The sequence below is a fragment of the Sinocyclocheilus grahami genome, unplaced genomic scaffold (genome assembly GCF_001515645.1).
Source record: "Sinocyclocheilus grahami isolate Dianchi unplaced genomic scaffold, SAMN03320097.WGS_v1.1 scaffold1715.1, whole genome shotgun sequence".
NCBI lineage: Eukaryota > Metazoa > Chordata > Actinopteri > Cypriniformes > Cyprinidae > Sinocyclocheilus > Sinocyclocheilus grahami.
The window spans coordinates 54,058-77,667 of record NW_015506894.1 but is presented as its reverse complement, the minus strand read 5'-3'; the positions used below and the strand labels follow the sequence as shown (position 1 = coordinate 77,667).

Below are 23,610 nucleotides of genomic sequence, written 5' to 3'. Positions count from 1 at the left end.
CACTCTCCCAGAGACTTTAGAGTAGTTTCCAAAAAAGACCAGAGTTCCTCTGGAGAGGATTCCAGCCGCCTCTCTGCTGTGCACTCAGCTTTGTCCGTCTCTGCCTCCACTCTCTGAACAAGCTCTCCTCTTTCTCCTCGGCTGCTAGCAGAAACCCTAGAAATCAACCATGGAGGCCATCAAGAAGAAAATGCAGATGCTGAAGCTAGACAAGGAGAATGCCATAGATCGTGCAGAACAGTCCGAGATAGACAAGAAAGGTGCAGAGGACAAATGCAAACAGGTAAATGGAATGAGTTTGGTGAACTGAAAACCGATTATCAGACAATACGTTTTTTCTGTAGATCCATCCATGTTTCTGTTGTTTTCCATCTGTGTCTAATTTAACTCTCTGTTAAACTGGGAGAAGTGGACGAGAAAAAGAATGAGGAAAATGGTCTAAGCAGTAATAAAAATATGATATATATATACTTTAAGTAAAGCTTTTTTGGTGTCTTTTCCCTGAGTACTGAGTATAGAAATGATATCATTTGATCTTCCATGTATATGTAGTGTATATGAATCATCAGTAATCATCTGCTCAGTGTCATCAACTCCAAACACCGATGATTAATCCCAGTTTATGGTCCAGCATCTCTGATGAGTTGAACTATTTTTAGTCTTGTTCCTTAAGATCCGTCAGTCAGGACTAACTGAAAGGCCGATGCCAAATATAGTGGTGTAAATATGTTAGTATATTTAAGTAGGTATACTTGATTACAGCCATTTCATTAAGAGGCCCAGGCTGACAGGAACAACATTTTCCACTATTTGATTAAATGTGGCACAAATAACAGCACGACCAGGCCTGTCACTTTAGATTTATTTATTGTTCCTGTAGATCTTTCTTTGCCACTGTTTTTTACAGAATCTGTCGTACTCAATAATTTAAAGGAAATGTCAGTTAGAAGTTCTCTATAACTATTTCACTAAAAGCCATTTTAATGAAGGCTTCTTCATCAAGGACACTGTTGTTCTTTATAATGGAAGCGCAGCTGGCTTTCCCATGAGAGCAAAAAACGTGAAACACTTTTGTCGGCGGAGCACATGTAATAGGATATAGTTCACAAACATTATATCCATTTGATTTTGAATCGGTGACCTCAGAATATCTCATTTACTAGAACTGAATTGGTTCCTTTTACCAAGTTTATATGCGCCTTTAATTTCTTGAAAGCCTGCTCTGATGGCCCAACTCCATCTATTCTTGTCCCAAGGCCTTTGTTATTGCACCCCTGTTGGTCACTACACATGCTGTCCTTGATCTTTTTTTTGTCCTGCTCCACCTTCATAGAATTGTTCAACATAATAGGATCAAGGCTTTGTACCGTCTGGAGCCACCGAGCTGGGTTTGACGCCAAAGCCGCGATGCGTCTCATAACTGTACCCGGCAAGGCATCCGTCATGAGTGCATTGCTTTGAAACCGTTCACTTGTTCCGTCATCCACTGAAGCTATTTTACACTTCTCAATTTATGAGCTGACCAAAGTGCAACCCGCCTATAAAGCTGGGCTCTATTTTTGCAGCCAGCATTATCTGCTCTGCGTTTCCATATGCGGAAGCTGACCGTCCCGCTGGCTCACAATTAATAGAGGCTGGTTTATGACACTAAGCCATGTGTGATGTTATGGTTAATGGGTGGTGGTTTACTTGACTCTTGTTAAAAGGGTGGGTGGGGGTGACCAGCAGCAGCTGCTGCAATGCTCCACTTTAACATAACGTTGCCGTTTATAATTGTCTCCTCATGCCCTCCCCAAACAAGACACTCAGTTATGAGCCGGGATTTACAGATCATCATATTTCATTGGTGTAGGAATGAGCTCAAGATGGGGGACACAATACTTGATAAGTAATGATCTTCCAAAATGTGGAGAAACAAAAGTTTCTAAAAAAAATTCTACCCTGAATTTGTCCTTCAGTCGGTCTTTCTGTAGCAGTATTCAAATCAAGCATCGAGAACCTGGTCAAATAAATGCTTTTGAATAAAACTAGTAATTTGACAGTATTTTCAGTGCTTAATGTGTGTGTTTGTGTGTGTAGCTGGAAGAGGAGCTCTTGGGCCTGCAGAAGAAGCTGAAGGGTGTGGAGGACGAGCTGGACAAATACTCCGAATCACTGAAGGACGCTCAGGAGAAACTCGAGCAGGCCGAGAAGAAGGCCACAGACGTGAGTGACACACAAATCATTAAAGATTCAACACATCTCTCATTCACTCCTTGTTTGGTATGCTATATATGCACAGTTTACACTACAGTTCAATTTTTTTTTCATCAAAGATGCATTAATTGATCATAAGTAACAGTAAAATTCATTTATAAAAGATTTCTATTTCAAATAAATGCTGTGCTTTTGAACGTTTTTACTAATCAAAGCGAATTAAATCCTAAAAATAGGCCAGTGTTCGAACATAAGATCTAGACATGACGTGTTTAAGTCGGACAGAAGTGTTCAGGAGCTAGTCAGCATGCGTCCTCCTGTGGCTGCACTCAGTATATGTAAAGCTAGCCGTGTGTGGTGGTGGAGAGATCAGGCCGTTAATCAAGAGAGCGGCCCGCACAGATTGGGGCCCGTCCTGTCAACAGCTGCTCTGCTGCCAAACCCACCCACAGTCTCAGATTCTCTAAACACTTCATAAACACTGTCAGCACCTCACAGCTGAGCTGACTGATGTGTGCATCTTACCACTTCACCAAAGACCCGTTTCTGCATATGGCTGCGTTCTCTGCTGGATTCTGTTGGTCTGATACCCGCCATGTTTCCATGGTTTAACACGACCCTTGACCTTTCCACACTCACACGGTCAAATCTCAATACTCTTCACTGATGACCAAAATACAAGCATGATATACTTGATCTATAATACAATATACATTACCCAAAGTTACAAATGGTACTTCCATTGTCTTTTTAGGCAATCTTTTTTCTGGACATTTTTTGGCACTGGTATTCTTCACCACAGTATCATCTGATACCTTTCAATAAACGTATTGAGAGCTATATTGTTAGGTCTGTAGTGTGAAATATTCGTACTTTTGCAATTCAGACCCTTTAAATAGTCTATAGACAGTTTAAATGGTGACAGTTTAAACTTGAAATGACACCTCTGTTACATATTTATCAAATATGTTAATTTAAAAAATATATTCAATAATATGATATAATTTAAAAATATGAATACAATACAAATTATTATAAAAGTATCATTTCTAGGTTATTTAAAAAATGTACATCGTACATGTACACGAAAAATGGACAATTTAAAAATGTACATTTGCTTAAGAACTGACAGTGTACAGAAGGAAACTGCCTTTTAATTTGTATTTGTATAGAGCTTTTCCCAATCCTCGTTGTTTCAAAGCAGCTTTACAGAAGATCAAACCAGCTTAAAGCCCCAGTGATAGGGTGACCATACGTGCCATTTTCCCAGGACGCGTCCTGGCCAGGATTTCTATATTGCCTAAAATATCTAGGTTTTGGCTTTGTTTGCGTGTGCAGTATGACATCAAAATACCTCGAGAGCATTTTGAAAGCATAAGGAACCGTCTGTATGGTATTTTGATGTCATACACCGATCCGTCTGCACACGCAAACAAAGCCAAAACCTAGATATTTTAGGCAATATAGAAATCCTGGCCAGGACGCGTCCTGGGAAAATGGCACGTATGGTCACCCTACCCAGTGACGTGACTGGCATTGAAAGATCTCCCTAGGATCATGTGTTTGGGTAGAAAACCCCATCCTCCTCTAGCATCAAAATAAATGCACATATGCTAAATACTAACTAGATACAGGTGAAAAAGAATCTCAATTCAATCAGGAAACTTTTGCAGTTGCTTTGCTTCCAGTTCTTACGTTGAAATACTCTTTGACTGTGTGCTTCACTCACTGCGTGTTGTACTGTATTTACACCATTAATACGTGGCCAAAAAATGGAGAAACACCAGAGGAATGCAGTCATTTGTTTACAGTGCCGTGATCTGCTCAGCGTTGCATTGAATGGATTGGTCTAAGGACAGTACACTCAGATAGGCCTGAGTAAACGTTTGACTGAAACATACCGTTTTATGGATGTAATTCGTTTGAAATTCATTTGATTGGACACGATGAAGTAGAAAGTTTGTAAGCAATAAGACTCATCTCTGAGATCAAATTTGCATGATTTGGGTACATACGATCTTGACAGATAGGTCAACAAGAATTCAATAGTCTGAGTACCATAGACTGTGAGTACATTTAAATCTATATATTTATAAGCCATGGTATGTCACCATCATTTGTCTTTTTTTAACAAAACTTAACTCAAAAACTCATGCCATTAATGCATCTCCTGTATCTAAACAGGCCACAGAGCCAGAAATACAGATTTGCAAATAGTCAATAAATAAAAATCATCCTTTAAAGTCACTTCAAAGATCCTTCAGTGGTTAAAGTCACAAAAGGTCTTTTCACACTGCGCTTACCCTCAGATTACCTTCATTCTAAACCCTGCTTTTAACCCCGGGTTAATTATGTTTCACACTTGTAATTTTGAAGCGGGGTTAGCACAGCTAATGTCAAGTGATGGACAACACGTGAATCAGAGTGAAGAAGAGAGCATTTTATTCTGACCTTTATAATCCTAAAAGTCACTTTCAGGACGTGTGGGCATTGCACTCAAAATTGTAAGCAAATGAAAGGGCTAAATGATTAAAGAAGTCCAGCATATGTCACGGAAAAGATCCAGAAGGTTCGGTTATTACATTTTGAGTAAACATTACGAGGACAAAATATTTTAAAAAAATGAAACATATGCACAGATAAATTGTTTACAATAATCTATAACATTTTCATTTCATACTGACTTTAACAATCTGAACCTGTAGAGTACTGACTGAAAACTGGAACCTGAAGCCATGAGCATTACCTGCTAGACCACCTTGTCTTTACCATAAGAGACATAATACAAACAACTTTTCATAAACTGCTTACAAAGATCAACTTCTGAACAAGGGCTGCTGGTCTGCAATCAGGAAAACCCAGAAAGAACAGTTAAGATCTTCTAATGAATGAGCCAAACATACAGCTAATATTCCTATGAATGTATTTAATTCGTGAAAGACACGAAGAAAGAGACTTTTCTACATTTCTAAGGCCTCTAAACGATCAACATGATCCAAACTTTGCTGTTAAACCTATTGCATACGGTCTACTACATGCCTTCTGTCGCCTGAGCTGACATTTTTATCAAGCAAAAAGCCTTTTAGTTTAACTTTACAAACATCCACCTTCAGCTCGTGCTTCACGTGTCTATTTACTGAGAAATATTTACTGATTTTGATCAAGTAAACATAAAAATGACTTCTATTATTATTACAAGGAATATTGCGAGATGAACATTTAATAGACTGTACCAACTCAGGTTTTCTTAAATGTGAGTATCAAACATCACAGATGTACATGTATTTGTTCATCTATCAGTGATAATTGAATTGCAGTGAATTATATGTTTTGCCCCTCCACACAAAAAAAAACTACAGAGCTTTGATCATAAAACTATTACCCTACTGTAATAAGACAGATTAGTTGCATTTAATTCAAATAGTCTGTCATACTGTTATAATGACCTCGTTGATTTTCATGACAAACTATGGAAATTCATCTTAACTTTTGCCCATGTGAATAGCAGCAACTGCACCAAATTGGGTATTCTTGCTCAGTTTGGGCCTCTGAACTTCCTTGAGTATGTAACAAAAAAAGGATGTATCAAATATTATGCTTCTTCAGAAAACGTTTAGAATTTTTCTTTTTCAAGCATTAAAAAAAATCGGACTATTATTTAATATGCCAGGCTTTAGGCCATTTAAAAAGATTTAATGAATGAAGACATTTTCATGAAAGTGTGCGTCAGGTGTTTTGAGACTAATGGTGCGTTCAAGTCATGTCGGATAGATCGTATTTACGAGTTGAACGCACATGAACGCCGCCACAAAGTCGTTATTACCAGTGGGAAACTCCACATTTTCTTTAAGCCCCGAGTTTCCGAGTTGGGGGCGTGTCAATGAGAAACATGGCGGAATCGATGGATTGTTACAGACGGCAACGTCTGTAGTTGACGGTAGGGATGGGTGATACCACTTATTTTCTTTTCGATACGATACCGATATTTTTCAAGGCAGTATCGTCGATATCGTTACCGATTCGATACTTCTGAACTAAACCTTTAAATTATGAAATGTATTAAATTACTAAGAGTAAAATGGGTAATGATAAGCACTTAACTTTGTTTAAAACGCATTTTAACATTCAATACGCCTTAATTGTAACTTATTAGGCTATATTTGTTTACACATGGTTCAAATCTACAAATACAGTTGAACTACGGTCACTTTAGTAAAACCATGGTTCATTTTCATAAGGGACTGCCAGTGACCGGCTGTTGCATGCATAAAATGCAACGTTTTTATTCTGACAGTGTATGATTTCTATTAACATTACAGAATAGAACATGATCAATATTATCTTTCAACGTTCAATTTAAATAACTGTAATTGCACAAACTATGTAGGCTACAATTTCAGTTTGTTTATTGTGAAATAACTCTGTCCTTCTGTCCTCTGATAAGAGTTGTTCAGGGCTGCCGTTCCCAAAAGCTTTAATGCTTTCTTATGATACTTTTGGGAGACACAGCCCTGTTTGAATGCACTGTGTGATGGATTAATTCTGTCTTGCAACATTTGCGTGTCCAGATGAGCAGGAAAATAGTTATATCCTACACAATTACTCCCTAACAAAGGTTATTCGTCCAATTCAGTGCATATTGTACACATTATTATTATTATTGTTAAATTAACAAAATCACTGGTAAATGAGCAGAGTTAACAGACCCTGTTGTATTTTTTTGTAATTTATTAACAGAAGGTACACCGCCATCTTGTGCCGACTAAACTGACTTGAAACGACTGTCCCAGGAGGACTTGAACGCAGCATTATTTCACGCCAGTAGACAGGGTTGCCAGGTTTTCACAACAAAACCCGCCCAATTGCGTTTCGGGGAGTTCCACAGGAGCAAATCGTGTTCCGGGGGGTAAAATGCACGGCTTTTGCGGGGGTTCCCCTGGTAGAATTCGTATTCCAGGGGTAAATATCACGTGATTGGGGTCGCTTCAACCCCATCAACCATGAAAAACAACCCGCGGCAACAGTAGCCCAATACCGCGGGGAAACCGCGGACCTGGCAACACTGCTTTGAGCTCACCTGGGGCCCCGCCTCGTGCCAAGTAAACCATAAACCCTTCATTATGCGGGAAACTGCTCTGCTGAGTGCTGAACGAGCTGCTCCTGTGCTCCTGGCCGCCGAACACGGCTCACCTGAGAGGTGTGCGGCGCCATCTGTTGTTCCGGCGAAGGTGAGCTGTATTCAGCCCGACGGAGGTTTGTTTCGCCCTCGGTGTGAACAGCGCGTTTGTCGGCGATTCACGCTAAACTAGGACTTCTGGATAAAAACATTAGAGGAAGAAACTGGCAGGACCGGTGTCTGATAAAGGCAGGGTCACTGGATATAGCGTTAGCGTCGCGTTTAACGTTAACAGCAGACTCGGGAGTTCAGCGGGAATAATGGCATCGATAACCTCCATCGAAGCCGTGAAGAGGAAGATCCAGAGCCTGCAGCAGCAGGCGGACGATGCGGAGGAGCGAGCCGCAGCGCTGCAGAGGGAGGTGGACCTGGAGCGGCAGGCCCGGGAGACAGTGAGTGGCCCTCATATTCAGCCTGGATGCGGAGTCTGGCCTCACAGCCATGTTTGATCTGTCTGTTCACGTGTTAACTTCAAAAACATCCCGTACCCTGCAATACCGATGTCCCTTTATAAACCAGGCTGGTAAGAGAGGGGCCTCTCGGGCCATCTGGAAGGCCCCTTTGACTACAGCATCTTTATTAATGGCTCTTATTCAGTGTAAACCTGCTGTTCCTCATGGCTGGCGTCTGTAAACGTGTTGCAGTTTTCTAGCGAGTGCTCTGTCTTCGGGATGCTCTGGTTTCTTAAATAAAAGCCAAACATTAAGTTAACTTCAAAAACACATTAGCCAAATATCAGTCTCAGTTTAGGTGAAAGCGTGCAGAAGCGCACACTACTCACCAGAGCAGGCTGCGAGAGCCAATGAGAAGACATGAGAAGCAAATCAGGGTTTTATTGAGACTCACAGCATCTCTCACTCTTCAGTCACACTCTTTCTCTCACAGGTCCTGCGGATATGTGATGCAGTGCTCAGTTAAAAGTACAGGTGATTGAGCAGGTGTAGTCCACCTGAATGTAGACACTGGAGTCCATCAGCCCGTCACGGCCCAGGCCAGGGTCGTCTTCTTGTCTACCTGTAAGATGTGAAGGTAGTTTACATGAAGATCAACATCGATTTGGAGATTTGATGTTGTCTCGACCCCTCGAGTCCCAGAGTGAGGTGCCTTATGTTAACAGATTTGTTTGATTAAAAATTGAACAAGAACATAAACTAGTTTTCTTATGTACATTTTTACGCAGTACGTTTAAAGATGCACTATGTATTAGTCAAGGTTGTGCCATATTTGACAGGAATAAAAAACGAGGCTGCGAGTGACAGAAGTGCGTTCGATAGATTGTACTGTTGATTAACAGCAACACACATTGTTCAGCTGACAAAACATCTTTCCAAAAAAAACTTTAGCTAGACCACGAAACAGTTAGAGTGCGTGCCATTGTAAAGACTGTAAGTCTGACGATGTTAAGTTCAGTTCAGTATGGTGTCTAACCTGACTGAATATATAAATGGAGTGGTCTTGCTGGAGAACATTGTATTGGTTGTGCTGCAGCTCTCCTCTGTGCAGATGAATGCTGTTTGAGGTCCTGGTGTGCATCTGGATACAGGAGGAAATAGTCAAATAATCTCTTTTTTTAACAACCGGTGATTTCCCGGAAGAGTGCTGCTTTGAAGGATTCATGGTCAGTTTTTTCTTGTTTGTTGTGATGACAAACTCTCAGCTTTACTCTACTAACACACGCCACACACGCTCCGATGACGTGTGGATGTGATTTCCTGTAAAATCTGTTCTGACAGCGCAATATAACTCACTATTCTAGGTTTGGAGGATGGCTTTTTCTCTGCGTTCTTTCATTAAAACCATTTTTCTTGAGTAATGAGTAACCTGAAAGTAATCAGAGATTGCTTAGAAAGTGAGGATAACAGTCCTCCGCAAAAGTTACAGCTAGTTACACAAAGTGATGTTGGAAACATTCACCATTTCTGAACCAAAGTTTAATAGTAGACTTTATCTGATCTGAGCAATCATGATTTACTTTAAAGCATTTTTTTTTTTCAGCGGGTCAGGACTAAAGTGGCAGATATATTGCTTGTATTTCAATGTATAAAGTCATTTACTCAAGAAGTGTTTGCCGCCATGCAAAGATCCCCGGATGTGCTTTCTGCCAGCGCTCTCTCTCTGTTAAACACTACAGATGTGAAAATGTGACATTTCTAGTGAAGACTTTTATTCTGCTCACACTTATTAAAATGGATCGTAAACATCTTATATGAGGTTTTCAGTTGTTTTAGCTATTTTTATAGCCTATTTAATCCTGGATTTCAACCTCGCCATGAAAATAGCTATAAAGCTGGCATTGCTTTAACCCACAAACAAATTAGGCCACCTCTGTACTGAGCCTTGTCGTTTTACTAGACTATGAAGATGAACTTAAATTACTAAGAGTAAAATGGGTAATGATAAGCACTTAACTTTGTTTAAAACGCATTTTAACATTCAATACGCCTTAATTGTAACTTATTAGGCTATATTTGTTTACACATGGTTCAAATCTACAAATACAGTTGAACTACGGTCACTTTAGTAAAACCATGGTTCATTTTCATAAGGGACTGCCAGTGACCGGCTGTTGCATGCATAAAATGCAACGTTTTTATTCTGACAGTGTATGATTTCTATTAACATTACAGAATAGAACATGATCAATATTATCTTTCAACGTTCAATTTAAATAACTGTAATTGCACAAACTATGTAGGCTACAATTTCAGTTTGTTTATTGTGAAATAACTCTGTCCTTCTGTCCTCTGATAAGAGTTGTTCAGGGCTGCCGTTCCCAAAAGCTTTAATGCTTTCTTATGATACTTTTGGGAGACACAGCCCTGTTTGAATGCACTGTGTGATGGATTAATTCTGTCTTGCAACATTTGCGTGTCCAGATGAGCAGGAAAATAGTTATATCCTACACAATTACTCCCTAACAAAGGTTATTCGTCCAATTCAGTGCATATTGTACACATTATTATTATTATTGTTAAATTAACAAAATCACTGGTAAATGAGCAGAGTTAACAGACCCTGTTGTATTTTTTTGTAATTTATTAACAGAAGGTACACCGCCATCTTGTGCCGACTAAACTGACTTGAAACGACTGTCCCAGGAGGACTTGAACGCAGCATTATTTCACGCCAGTAGACAGGGTTGCCAGGTTTTCACAACAAAACCCGCCCAATTGCGTTTCGGGGAGTTCCACAGGAGCAAATCGTGTTCCGGGGGGTAAAATGCACGGCTTTTGCGGGGGTTCCCCTGGTAGAATTCGTATTCCAGGGGTAAATATCACGTGATTGGGGTCGCTTCAACCCCATCAACCATGAAAAACAACCCGCGGCAACAGTAGCCCAATACCGCGGGGAAACCGCGGACCTGGCAACACTGCTTTGAGCTCACCTGGGGCCCCGCCTCGTGCCAAGTAAACCATAAACCCTTCATTATGCGGGAAACTGCTCTGCTGAGTGCTGAACGAGCTGCTCCTGTGCTCCTGGCCGCCGAACACGGCTCACCTGAGAGGTGTGCGGCGCCATCTGTTGTTCCGGCGAAGGTGAGCTGTATTCAGCCCGACGGAGGTTTGTTTCGCCCTCGGTGTGAACAGCGCGTTTGTCGGCGATTCACGCTAAACTAGGACTTCTGGATAAAAACATTAGAGGAAGAAACTGGCAGGACCGGTGTCTGATAAAGGCAGGGTCACTGGATATAGCGTTAGCGTCGCGTTTAACGTTAACAGCAGACTCGGGAGTTCAGCGGGAATAATGGCATCGATAACCTCCATCGAAGCCGTGAAGAGGAAGATCCAGAGCCTGCAGCAGCAGGCGGACGATGCGGAGGAGCGAGCCGCAGCGCTGCAGAGGGAGGTGGACCTGGAGCGGCAGGCCCGGGAGACAGTGAGTGGCCCTCATATTCAGCCTGGATGCGGAGTCTGGCCTCACAGCCATGTTTGATCTGTCTGTTCACGTGTTAACTTCAAAAACATCCCGTACCCTGCAATACCGATGTCCCTTTATAAACCAGGCTGGTAAGAGAGGGGCCTCTCGGGCCATCTGGAAGGCCCCTTTGACTACAGCATCTTTATTAATGGCTCTTATTCAGTGTAAACCTGCTGTTCCTCATGGCTGGCGTCTGTAAACGTGTTGCAGTTTTCTAGCGAGTGCTCTGTCTTCGGGATGCTCTGGTTTCTTAAATAAAAGCCAAACATTAAGTTAACTTCAAAAACACATTAGCCAAATATCAGTATCAGTGTAGGTGAAAGCGTGCAGAAGCGCACACTACTCACCAGAGCAGGCTGCGAGAGCTAATGAGAAGACATGAGAAGCAGATCAGGGTTTTATTGAGACTCACAGCATCTCTCACTCTTCAGTCACACTCTTTCTCTCACAGGTCCTGCGGATATGTGATGCAGTGCTCAGTTAAAAGTACAGGTGATTGAGCAGGTGTAGTCCACCTGAATGTAGACACTGGAGTCCATCAGCCCGTCACGGCCCAGGCCAGGGTCGTCTTCTTGTCTACCTGTAAGAAGTGAAGGTAGTTTACATGAAGATCAACATCGATTTGGAGATTTGGTGTTGTCTCGACCCCTCGAGTCCCAGAGTGAGGTGCCTTATGTTAACAGATTTGTTTGATTAAAAATTGAACAAGAACATAAACTAGTTTTCTTATGTACATTTTTACGCAGTACGTTTAAAGATGCACTATGTATTAGTCAAGGTTGTGCCATATTTGACAGGAATAAAAAACGAGGCTGCGAGTGACAGAAGTGCGTTCGATAGATTGTACTGTTGATTAACAGCAACACACATTGTTCAGCTGACAAAACATCTTTCCAAAAAAAACTTTAGCTAGACCACGAAACAGTTAGAGTGCGTGCCATTGTAAAGACTGTAAGTCTGACGATGTTAAGTTCAGTTCAGTATGGTGTCTAACCTGACTGAATATATAAATGGAGTGGTCTTGCTGGAGAACATTGTATTGGTTGTGCTGCAGCTCTCCTCTGTGCAGATGAATGCTGTTTGAGGTCCTGGTGTGCATCTGGATACAGGAGGAAATAGTCAAATAATCTCTTTTTTTAACAACCGGTGATTTCCCGGAAGAGTGCTGCTTTGAAGGATTCATGGTCAGTTTTTTCTTGTTTGTTGTGATGACAAACTCTCAGCTTTACTCTACTAACACACGCCACACACGCTCCGATGACGTGTGGATGTGATTTCCTGTAAAATCTGTTCTGACAGCGCAATATAACTCACTATTCTAGGTTTGGAGGATGGCTTTTTCTCTGCGTTCTTTCATTAAAACCATTTTTCTTGAGTAATGAGTAACCTGAAAGTAATCAGAGATTGCTTAGAAAGTGAGGATAACAGTCCTCCGCAAAAGTTACAGCTAGTTACACAAAGTGATGTTGGAAACATTCACCATTTCTGAACCAAAGTTTAATAGTAGACTTTATCTGATCTGAGCAATCATGATTTACTTTAAAGCATTTTTTTTTTTCAGCGGGTCAGGACTAAAGTGGCAGATATATTGCTTGTATTTCAATGTATAAAGTCATTTACTCAAGAAGTGTTTGCCGCCATGCAAAGATCCCCGGATGTGCTTTCTGCCAGAGCTCTCTCTCTCTGTTAAACACTACAGATGTGAAAATGTGACATTTCTAGTGAAGACTTTTATTCTGCTCACACTTATTAAAATGGATCGTAAACATCTTATATGAGGTTTTCAGTTGTTTTAGCTATTTTTATAGCCTATTTAATCCTGGATTTCAACCTCGCCATGAAAATAGCTATAAAGCTGGCATTGCTTTAACCCACAAACAAATTAGGCCACCTCTGTACTGAGCCTTGTCGTTTTACTAGACTATGAAGATGAACCTTTGTTGAAAAGATCTCCAAGATGACTTTAGACTTTTAAATATTGGTTAATGGCTGTAAAATGCTACATCTTCTTTAAAATGACGAATATCCGTTTATTCATGTTCATTGTATGCTGTATTTGGTGACCTGATTAAATATTCCCACATTCAAAGGGTTGACATAGTAATAGCATTGCTAGCCTGTAGTTAGCTATTAAAGGATTGGACAAACAGTTGATCGTGAGCTCAACGCTCTTTATCTTGTGAACTTTGCATTTTTAAAGTTTAACTTAAAGCCAGCAATGCATTCAGAGAGAGTGTCCGATGGGAACTTCTGCTTTATCCAGCCATAAAAAAATTGGGATGGGAATCGTAACAATTGCCAGGGAAGCATGAACTGATCAAATGTATAGGTGAAATGGAAAGTCGCAACACTGTATGTTTCACGCTGTGGATTCGGGGACAGTTTTGTGGTGAAAAGTGGTATAGAAAACAGTATTTTACTTTGTCAGTTTTTTCGTGCACTGTTCTATCTGTGTAATGGATATTTTTGTTGCAAGATGGATGTTAAAGGGGTCATATGATGCTATTTTAAAGATCATTATTTGGTGTAACAGAACATGTTAACATGCTTTAATGTTTAACGTTTTCAACAAAGCCTCCTCCATTGACAAGCGCAGTCTGCTCTGATTGGCCAGCTGACCCAGTGCATTGTGATTGGCCGAACACCGCAAGCACTCGTCGGAAATGTAACGCCCCTTACCATAATCGCAGCTTCAGCTTTCAAAGTAAATATCAAGACAGTTAATAATGTCGTTAGTTTTACCATCAGTTCAAGCCCGAAAGGGGAACAGAGTCGCGTGACAGACACAGTGATGACGTACTGTTATGTTGTAAATAAATCTTAACCAATGATTCCTAAATGCATCTACTTCCGGAAGGCCAAAGAAGGTGCTTTTGCTTTCGCACTGAAACACACAGCGTCTCCCTGACATGCTGCTTCAACACGACTGCTGTTACTGAAACCACACCTTCTTTCTTTGCGTGAACATTTGGGCGCATTATGCTAATATTTCCACATAGTGAGGTAGACATGTGGGGGCGTGTTAGAACGAGGCGTTTTAGGAAGGCGTGGTTGACTCTTAACTTTTATAAAGAATATCTCTTTGGATTTGAGACTTTAGTCTTCGCAACTTTACAGATCTTCTTTATGCACCAAGAGCTTGTAACACTCCAAAGAGAAAGGAACACTTGAAATCGCATCATATGACCCCTTTAAAAAAGATTTAACAAGACCATTTTTATAATTAAAAAAATATATTCTTATCTGTAAATGTTAGTTACATTTCGCAATTCAGCTTTTCCTAACTAGTGAGTCACTGTTAAATTTACAGATGAGACTTATACTAGAGTGAGTGTGTGCATTGACCAGACAGTGTAAGAGAGCAGGTTATATTATAATATTACAATTTCATTATCAATAATATTATTACACAATATTAGATTAAATTACCAATGTTATAATTTCTGCAAAGCATACATTTTATAGCCTTCAATTTGCACATTGTTCTGAGTGAACACTGGTTAGGATATGAAAGCAATTTTTTTCAAAAAAATACAGCAAATAAAATGTATTTGAGAGATGTTCTGATTATTCAAATAATTGTTAGTTGCAACAGTAAAATCTCAGATGTATGCCTTTTTTCACAATATGAAGAAAGATCATTTGTAGTTGGAGTCAACTTGGTTTATCTTGATGTTCTAGATGCAATTTTGCACTTAATTGGACATTAATCACAAGATATTCACATTGCATGTCACTTTCACATTATCCAACAAGGTTACCGCAAATCAATTTTTTTTTCCTCCATGGCATGCAGCCTTGGTGTGCATTGACTGATTCTCCTGTGATGGCAGGCCGAGGCTGAGGTGGCGTCCCTGAACAGACGCATCCAGCTGGTAGAGGAGGAGTTGGATCGTGCCCAGGAGAGACTCGCCACTGCGCTACAGAAGCTCGAGGAGGCCGAGAAAGCTGCGGATGAGAGCGAGAGGTGTGACAGCAGCATCTTTAACAACATATATCACTCCACACTTTAACTACACATCTAGGCTTTGTTCACGGGGCAGTTTTTATTTATTTGACTCGCATCCATTTAGTTTTTTTGAAATCATAAAAACAAAACAATGTATTTTGTTGATACCTGTTCAAGGCCAGAGTTTTAGGTAGTTTCAAACTGATTTTCAAACAGAGGATCAGCCATCCTTCCAGGGTGTCATGAGTAAATACCTTAAACCTGTTGTGTTTAGACGTGCTGAGTTTGTCTGTTCATGGCACTTCTGAATGTAATATTGACCATGTGGTTTCTCCGTACAGAGGAATGAAGGTGATAGAGAACAGAGCATCAAAAGATGAGGAGAAGATGGAGATCCAGGAGATGCAGCTGAAGGAGGCCAAACACATCGCTGAGGAGGCTGACCGCAAATATGAGGAGGTGTGGATGTCAGCCAGCCTCACGTTATTAAATGACTGGAATTCATTTAAATCAGGCTTCTTATAACTAGAAGCTTTTCACAGTATATTGAATTATGGCCATGCATAAAAGTTCCAAAAAAGTTCACAATGGGGGCGTGGAAGACAAGGAAAACATTATTATTTCTAGATTCAGAAACACTCAGAATTCAGATGCTAAAAATAATGAAGAAATCATTTATTGATGTTTTCTTATATTTCATATTTATTCATTTAAGAATGTTTCTTCGTGGTCATTTTTTGGCAAATTTGGTAGATGCATGTATATTCATGTCCAGCGGCCGTGCACAAATTAATTTATCAGCTGCTGAATTTTGATTGGCTGTTGGTGGCAATTTCTGTTGATGTGTCTGATTGATATTTAAGGATATGTAAGCATTTCTACTGAAGAACAAGCATGCTGCTTTGTTGATCAAATGGTCACAGAGTGAATATATTTTTGTTGTTGTTGTGTGGAAGATGTCACTATACCTAAACCTGAATTTCCTGCATTGTTTATTGGGGATTAACTTCCTCCTTCATAACTTGGCTTTACAGCTCTGTGATATTTGTTATTTGATAGTAATTGTAAAATTGAGTTTGTGTGCTTGTTGGACTGCAGGTGGCACGTAAACTGGTGATTCTTGAGGGTGAGCTTGAGCGCTCTGAGGAACGAGCTGAAGTGGCTGAGGCGTAAGTATATTTAATGCATGTTAAACAGTTTAGTTGAGACTGAACTTTATTGCATTATTATTCCATAAGTAAATGATCACATCAGTAACCTTGTGTGTTAACAGGGTATTCTGTTGTTGTTGATATTTCATACTGATATCTTTAATTTCAGTGATTTGGGAGCATATTCCTGAATGCTAAAAGTTTAGACTAGCACTAACATCATGAAAACATGAACAAGCTTAATCTGCATTTGGTTATTACTGCTTAATCAAATTCCTTGCCAGAATACAGTGTTAGAAAAATGTATTGATTGTATTGACTGTCAGAAACGATGTGTGGAATATATATGTGTGCATATGCAATGGTAACAAAAGTGCATTACATTTGCATGAAAAACTGAGTTTAATATGCATGTTCTGGACTAACTCAGTCGAGTCAGGCAGCTGGAGGAGGAACTTAGACTCATGGACCAGAATATGAAATCCATGATGGCCGGAGAGGAAGAGGTACTGCCGAGAGACTGATGTAGCATGCTAATGCTGGCTTCTCTTGACCTGTCCTCTCTTTCGGATATCTATGACCTCCTGTGCGGCTCTTCTTGACTCTGTCCCTGTGCAGATAAATGCATCTTTTGCAAAAGAAAAAGGGGCCTCAACTAGAACCTTGGGGAATACCACACTTTAATTACTGCCGTTTTGTAACAAGCACCTTGGAAATAACATTTTATTTATTATTTTTATTATTATTTAGTTTATTTTTATTATTTTATAATTAAAGTAGCCAGTTTGCATGATTTAAATCTTATAATAAACATTTGACAAGGAATTTTGGCCTCTCAAGTGCTGTTATATTCTGCATTACTACTTTTTTCTAGGGAAACTGTTTTGTGAATGAAATGTAAAGGCATTTAAAGTGCCTGATGTGCTTGGAACTTTGAATGGTTCTAATATTCAGCCAAAATGAAAGGGAATGGCCTCATTGTTCCATTCAGGTTGAGGTCTCTTTTGCTAAAAACTGGTGCCTTTTCTGTCTCCTTTCCTTTGCCCTTTCTTTTCCTGCATCTCTTGCTGTGGTACAGCAAATCTGGTGACCTAGAGGAAGAATTGAAAAATGTCACCAACAATTTGAAGTCCCTGGAGGCACAGGCTGAGAAGGTAGGCTGAGCCTTCATAGCGTTTATTGCAGTGAAAAGTCCAAATGCCCTGCTGTTCACTTTCAAGTCAGACTGCCCATGTTTACTCTCACAGGGCTAATCTGTAATTGTGGTTGTAATTTTGGTCTTTGTACAACAAATGATTGTATAACATATGTCATTTATCCAAATTTTAAGCAAAGCTTAAAAACAAGATTCCCCTTGTTAAAGCAGCATTTTATACAGGGTGAGCTTAGCCAATAAAGTAAATTGTTCCCTTTGTCGAGTAAAATAGCTTTCTCATACTCAGTCTTCATTGACTTCGCTGCCATTTCTCTTGCTAATGCTATGCAATGTTGTTCTTCTGATTTCATATGCATTTTAAAATACATTTTCAGATGCATTTTAGTATTCTGTAGTGAGTATTTAGCCTGTAAAGAGTTCTCAAATATTGAATGGTATGTAAATAAAACCTTTGTTTTATCTTCAAAGGCATAATTATTGCACAGATTGCAAAAAATGACCTTGCTTTTCAGTTTATCTTTACACAATGATAGCTGCAGCATCAATGATTCATTTTTGATTTATTCCCCAGTACTCCACGAAGGAAGACAAATATGAAGAAGAAATCAGAGTACTCACTGACAAACTCAAAGAGGTGAGTTTGTGAATATTCAGCACAACTGGGTTTGCTCCTCTCTATCCAGTTATAAACACAAGGTGAGCTGTTTGGCCATTTGAATTTGATACCATCATACGTTATACACTCGTATGATATAGGCTCCATGCTAAAGCTAAACAGCCTTGACCATGGAAACTGCAGTGATGTGTGGTAAACTGTAAAACGTGATCATGCCATACACAATGGTAATTACAAGCTTGTCAATCGACCAGCAAATATTCACCCCAATACGTAACGTTATACATTATATTTAGTAAATATATATTACATAATTATTTCTTAATTATTTGTACTGTATATAATAATAATAATACATTTATTTAGTATAGTGCCTTTAAAAATTGCTTTCTCAAAGCACTTTACAACACAAGCGAGCACAACAATAAAAATGAAAACACAAAATACAGAGCAACACACAGAAAAGAAACCTGGAATAACACGAAATAAATAAACAAGAAACTGAAAACAAAATGAATCAAGTAAAAGCAATCTTGAAGTAAAAAGTTTTAAGACAAAATTTAAAAATACCTAACAAATTTGCTTCCCTGATGTCAACCAGGAGAGAATTCCACAGTTTGGGGGCATAAGATGAGAAGGCCTTGTCTAGGTGTATAAGGTGTTAAAAGCTTGGCCAAGTACTGAGGAGCCCATGCAGACTATGCATTACCTTGTATGTTAACATAAGGATTTTAAATCAACACAGAATCTTACCGGGAGCCAATGCAGCGATGGCACAGGGGTTACATGCTCAACAACCCTAGCCCCAGACATAATTCTTGCTACCAAAGTTTGCAGATACTGAAGTTTGTTTATGCAGGATTTAGACACTCCAATGAGAATAGCATTACCAATAGTCTAAACGTGAGAAAACAACGATTTTTTTTATGTACTTTGTAGCTCCAGCGCAACACCATCAACAGGCAGAGCTAAAGAACCAGCATTATGCAGTTGATGGGGAGAGCGAGAAGCATGACTTCGGTTTTAGAATGATTCAAACACAGAAAATTGTTAGACATCCATGTCTTAATCTCCGAAATACAATTTAATAGATGGAATAAGTCCACATCTTGACCTGATTTTGAGTGGATGGGTGTCATCAGCATAAAAATAGTAGGTAAGTTTAAGAGATCTTATTAGTTGACAGAGTGGAAAAATATAAAAGCTAAAAAGCAAAGGTCCAAGAATTTAGCCCTGGGGGACACCAGTACTTTTAAATTAAATGTTCCCTCCTGGTGGAATGACCTGCCCAACTCAATCCCAGCAGCTGAGTCCTTAGCCATCTTCAAGAATTGACTGTTTATTTGACCCTCTAACTCTAACACTCTCTATTCTAATTATATTCTTTAAAAAAAGAAAACTTTTAGACTTGCACACTATTCATTTAATAACTGCTTGTTTTCTTTAAAAAAAACAATAGCTTCTCTAATCTTTATGTATTCTATCTATTTGTTTTCTTTTTATTTATAATACAATTAACAAAAGCAAAAAAAGGCCTCTAACACTAGCCTGCTCTATTCTTTTTCTATTCTATCCGTTTTCTTTTTATTAATTATATAATTTAAAAAAAAAACCTTCCTACATGTACTGCGTTAAGCTACCTGAGACTTGTTATAGCACTTGCATATCATTGCTCTTTTGTTGATTTTGATTGCTTCTATTGTCCTCATTTGTAAGTCGCTTTGGATAAAAGCTTATCTGCTAAATGACTAAATGTAAATGTTTTGACACTGGCTCACCAATCAACATCCATGCGATTTTGAACTTTATCTCAGAGAAAAAGAAAGATCTTAGATAGGATGCATTTGCAGGTTTGGTTTCAGTTGATTGTGATGTGTTCACAGTCACTTCATCCAGCGCTCTTTATGTTCTGTGTTCTAAAGTTTCATTGAGTGTGAAACCCCTTCAGACAATTCAGTGTGAGAAAATAAACAATTCAGACTGATTCACAAACCAATTCAGACCATTTTGCCAACCATTTGATCAGTTCATTGATCATCATTAAACATGTACCCAAGTACAATAGCGCTGTTGTTCATGTAATATTTCTGAAGTTTTGACCAAAACTTTTAGGAAAAAGAATCCTAGTGTATTTTTATATTGAGAAAGTTCATGAAAATATGTTGATTTTCTTTTCTTCAGGCTGAAACGCGTGCTGAGTTTGCGGAGAGGTCTGTGGCAACTGATTCACAAACCAATTCAGACCATTTTGCCAACCATTTGATCAGTTCATTGATCATCATTAAACATGTATCCAAGTACAATAGCGCTGTTGTTCATGTAATATTTCTGAAGTTTTGACAAACTTTTAGGAAAAAGAATCCTAGTGTATTTTTATATTGAGAAAGTTCATGAAAATATGTTGATTTTCTTTTCTTCAGGCTGAAACGCGTGCTGAGTTTGCGGAGAGGTCTGTGGCGAAGCTTGAGAAGACCATTGATGATTTAGAAGGTACATCTTCAAGATTTGTTCTGCTGCCTGTAAATAATGACTGCGCTAATGACAAAATAACAGGAATGGACTTGTGTGTATTAGCAGTTTTGCTGCCTTACTCGTTCTAATTATAACTTCTCTCACATGTTTTGTAAACCGAAATGATTAATAGGAAAATGGAAAAACTGTTTCACCTGACCAGATAGAGCTTGTTGTCATATACTAACATTGCTTGAAATGTCGTAGGCGTTGTGTGCATTTCTGGCAGATGGATCTAGTGTCTTTTGGTGGACTGAAACTGCATGCCATCTGTTTTTGGTGAGGTGACTCTGACACCTTAGATGTTGATTGAATAAGAACGACACGTGAGAGCATGTATCATGGGATTTTGCGGATGGAGTTTCATTTCAGAGTGACTCCTAGTGAGCTTGAAAATTATGCTTGTGCCAAGGTTTTCTAACCAAGATTTCAAACTGATTGCTTGTTCAGACATTGCAGTGAAACATCTGTGATAGTTGAAATTGGTCTTTATAGTCCTTCATCTCACGGTATTTTGTCTTTTTCTGCTGCTTGTTTCGTTCTGTCCGTCTCGTGTGTGTCTGTGTTCTCCTCTGGGACGATGTACAGATGAGGTGTACGCTCAGAAACTGAAGGGTAAAGCCCTCAGCGAGGAGCTGGATCTGGCTCTGAACGACATGACTACCCTCTAAGCCCTCTCTCCGTCTCCTCCTCATCCTTTTCCTCTCCTCTTCCATTTGCATTGTCCATTTGTCTAATGGTTTTCTGTCTGTTTTTCTCCATGTGACTGTGAATCGGACATCAGGCATTATTTGTTCAGTCTGATTTGACGGAGCTCCGGCTGCAGCTCAAGTTTTGTGTCCTGTCTTTCTCTCCTGTGTTTGTGATCTGTAATGGAACGGTCAGCATTGTGTGTTGTTCTCATGACTGTCCATTCTGAGGTCCGAGTAACTTTCATAATGTTGACACTTCCACTGCAGCATCTGTGTCATACGTGCTCGCCGCTGCTTTACTTGATCCTGTGGCTGTAATAAATGTAAGAAATGTCTTCCCTCTGTTTCTATATTTATTTATTTTGTGTTATCACAAATTAACTTAAATTCCATTTTATGTGTGAAAGTGAATAATTGAGGTTGTGACAACCAGATATGCAGTGAATCAGTCCGAATTCAGTCGTTGTGCACACAAGAACAGACCCTGCGAACATTGCTACTACACTTGTTTCAGGGAGGTAGCATCATAGCATGTATTCAAAGAGATATATAGAGATCATATATATATCATACAGAGAGAGAGATCATGTTTTCTGCTTTAAAATTCAAATAAAAATGGACAATTAATTTTTTATTGAATATTGCAGTATTCTGTATATATATTATTTATTTGTGTACATCCTCTTTTTTATTTTATTTATGTCCTCTTGTTTTCTGTAATCAAAAATATGAACTTTACCTCCGCCTCACAGCTACATCTCTTCTCTGATGTTGTGGACGATAATCCCTCCAGCAGCCTGTTGCTCACATGAGATCATGTGATTATTAAATGACAATGATCCATACAATCTATTCCACACCCCTATTGGGTAAATAATTTGCTTGCAATTGCCAGTTCATGCCGACTTTAAAAAAAATATCTCCATATGAAAGCAAAAGTGTCTTCCTAATTCGAAGAGACTTATTAACAACTATCAAAAACAAATCAAATAGATTTTAGAAAAATTTTACTTGTATAATAATATCAGTAAAAGAGAATTTTTAAATTTCAAGGGTGGGTGTAGTTTTGTTTTGAACATTGAGGGGGTTGAAGTGTGAACTGTTTTATAGACTCATGCTCATCATAAGGTTTATTTATTTGTTTGTTTGCTTATGTATTTATTTTTGTGAAATGATCTTTTGTGCTATAATCTATGCAAAGTTGATGCAATAAAGTAACATCATTAACAGTTACTTGTTTACATAGGATATATCTATGTAATGTATTGTATATGATTTAGGCACTTATAGGCTATAGTTTGACAGAATGCCATGGGAAGTCAAGCTAACGTAACAGTTTCTTATACTGATATTGTTTATTTCTTACTTAACAGTTTATCAGACTCTTAATGATTTAATCTATGCCATCTTTTGGAATTTCCATACCATACCATAGTTCTTAACTGTGGCATTTGTTATAATAAGACTAGCCTATCATTACCAGGCCAATAATGACTTTTTTAAATTAGGCTAATCAATATAGCATTTGTTATAAAGAAACAACCGCCTGCACATTTAGAACCAATAGCTACAACATGCCACAGTTTCAGTAAAAATCTATAGGGAAACATCTATTCCCTTAACAGATTATCTAATATAAATTCTACAACCACTTAGACTACATTTTTATGGAATGCCAAACCTGCCATAATTAGAAAAAAATAAAGAAATGTAAAAAAGCTCATATAAATAAATATATAAATAAATATACAAGGAAAGTAAAAAAGCAAAAATAAATAATTATTTATAATTTTATTTCCTTATTTATGTATTTTTTAATTTTTTTCCCACATTTATTTATTTTCACATTTATGTATTTATTTCCACATTTATTTATTTATACATTTATTTATTTTCACATTTCTTTGTCCGTAGGGTAATGAGGAGGGCGTGTTTTACCTCCGGAATAGCAATCGAGCTAGAGTAGGCGAGGGGTAAGCTTTGAGGCTACAGTGACAGCTTGTGGTGCCCAAACGAAGAACAAGAGGTGTAGCCTACATGACGCGCCTGTTGATGGTGTGGGATGAATGATTTAGATGGGCGGGCAATATGGCCAAAATCTTAGGTTATAGGTTATTATTTCAATTTCACGTGGGGGTTGTTTAGGCTGGGAAGCGTGCAATCTGTGATCGAGTGCATTTGCTGAAGCTCCCGAAAGCTGCTTTCTTATGTGCGATGTTTTTTAGGTTTCACTTTCAACACATAC

The 23,610-nt window shown here is 38.9% G+C and overlaps 1 protein-coding gene across 5 annotated transcripts; it reads left to right on the top strand.

The window, feature by feature from the left end:
• Positions 1-27: 27 nt before the first annotated feature.
• Positions 28-21,955, top strand: tpm2 (tropomyosin 2 (beta)). Of its 5 annotated transcripts, none has more exons than XM_016258613.1 (9): positions 28-283; positions 2,080-2,205; positions 15,124-15,257; positions 15,581-15,698; positions 16,338-16,408; positions 16,821-16,896; positions 18,118-18,180; positions 20,583-20,652; positions 21,262-21,947. In XM_016258613.1, exons 1-9 carry the CDS (start codon positions 170-172, stop codon positions 21,342-21,344), a joined length of 855 nt encoding a protein of 284 aa, XP_016114099.1. In that variant the 5' UTR covers positions 28-169; the 3' UTR covers positions 21,345-21,947. The 5 variants fall into 5 exon arrangements, with proteins under 5 accessions (XP_016114099.1, XP_016114098.1, XP_016114102.1 ...); XM_016258612.1 differs by lacking the exon at positions 16,821-16,896 and adding an exon at positions 17,469-17,544 and having other exon boundaries at positions 21,262-21,946; XM_016258616.1 differs by lacking the exons at positions 28-283; positions 2,080-2,205; positions 16,821-16,896 and adding exons at positions 7,320-7,764; positions 17,469-17,544 and having other exon boundaries at positions 21,262-21,954.
• The last annotated feature ends 1,655 nt before the right edge of the window (positions 21,956-23,610 follow it).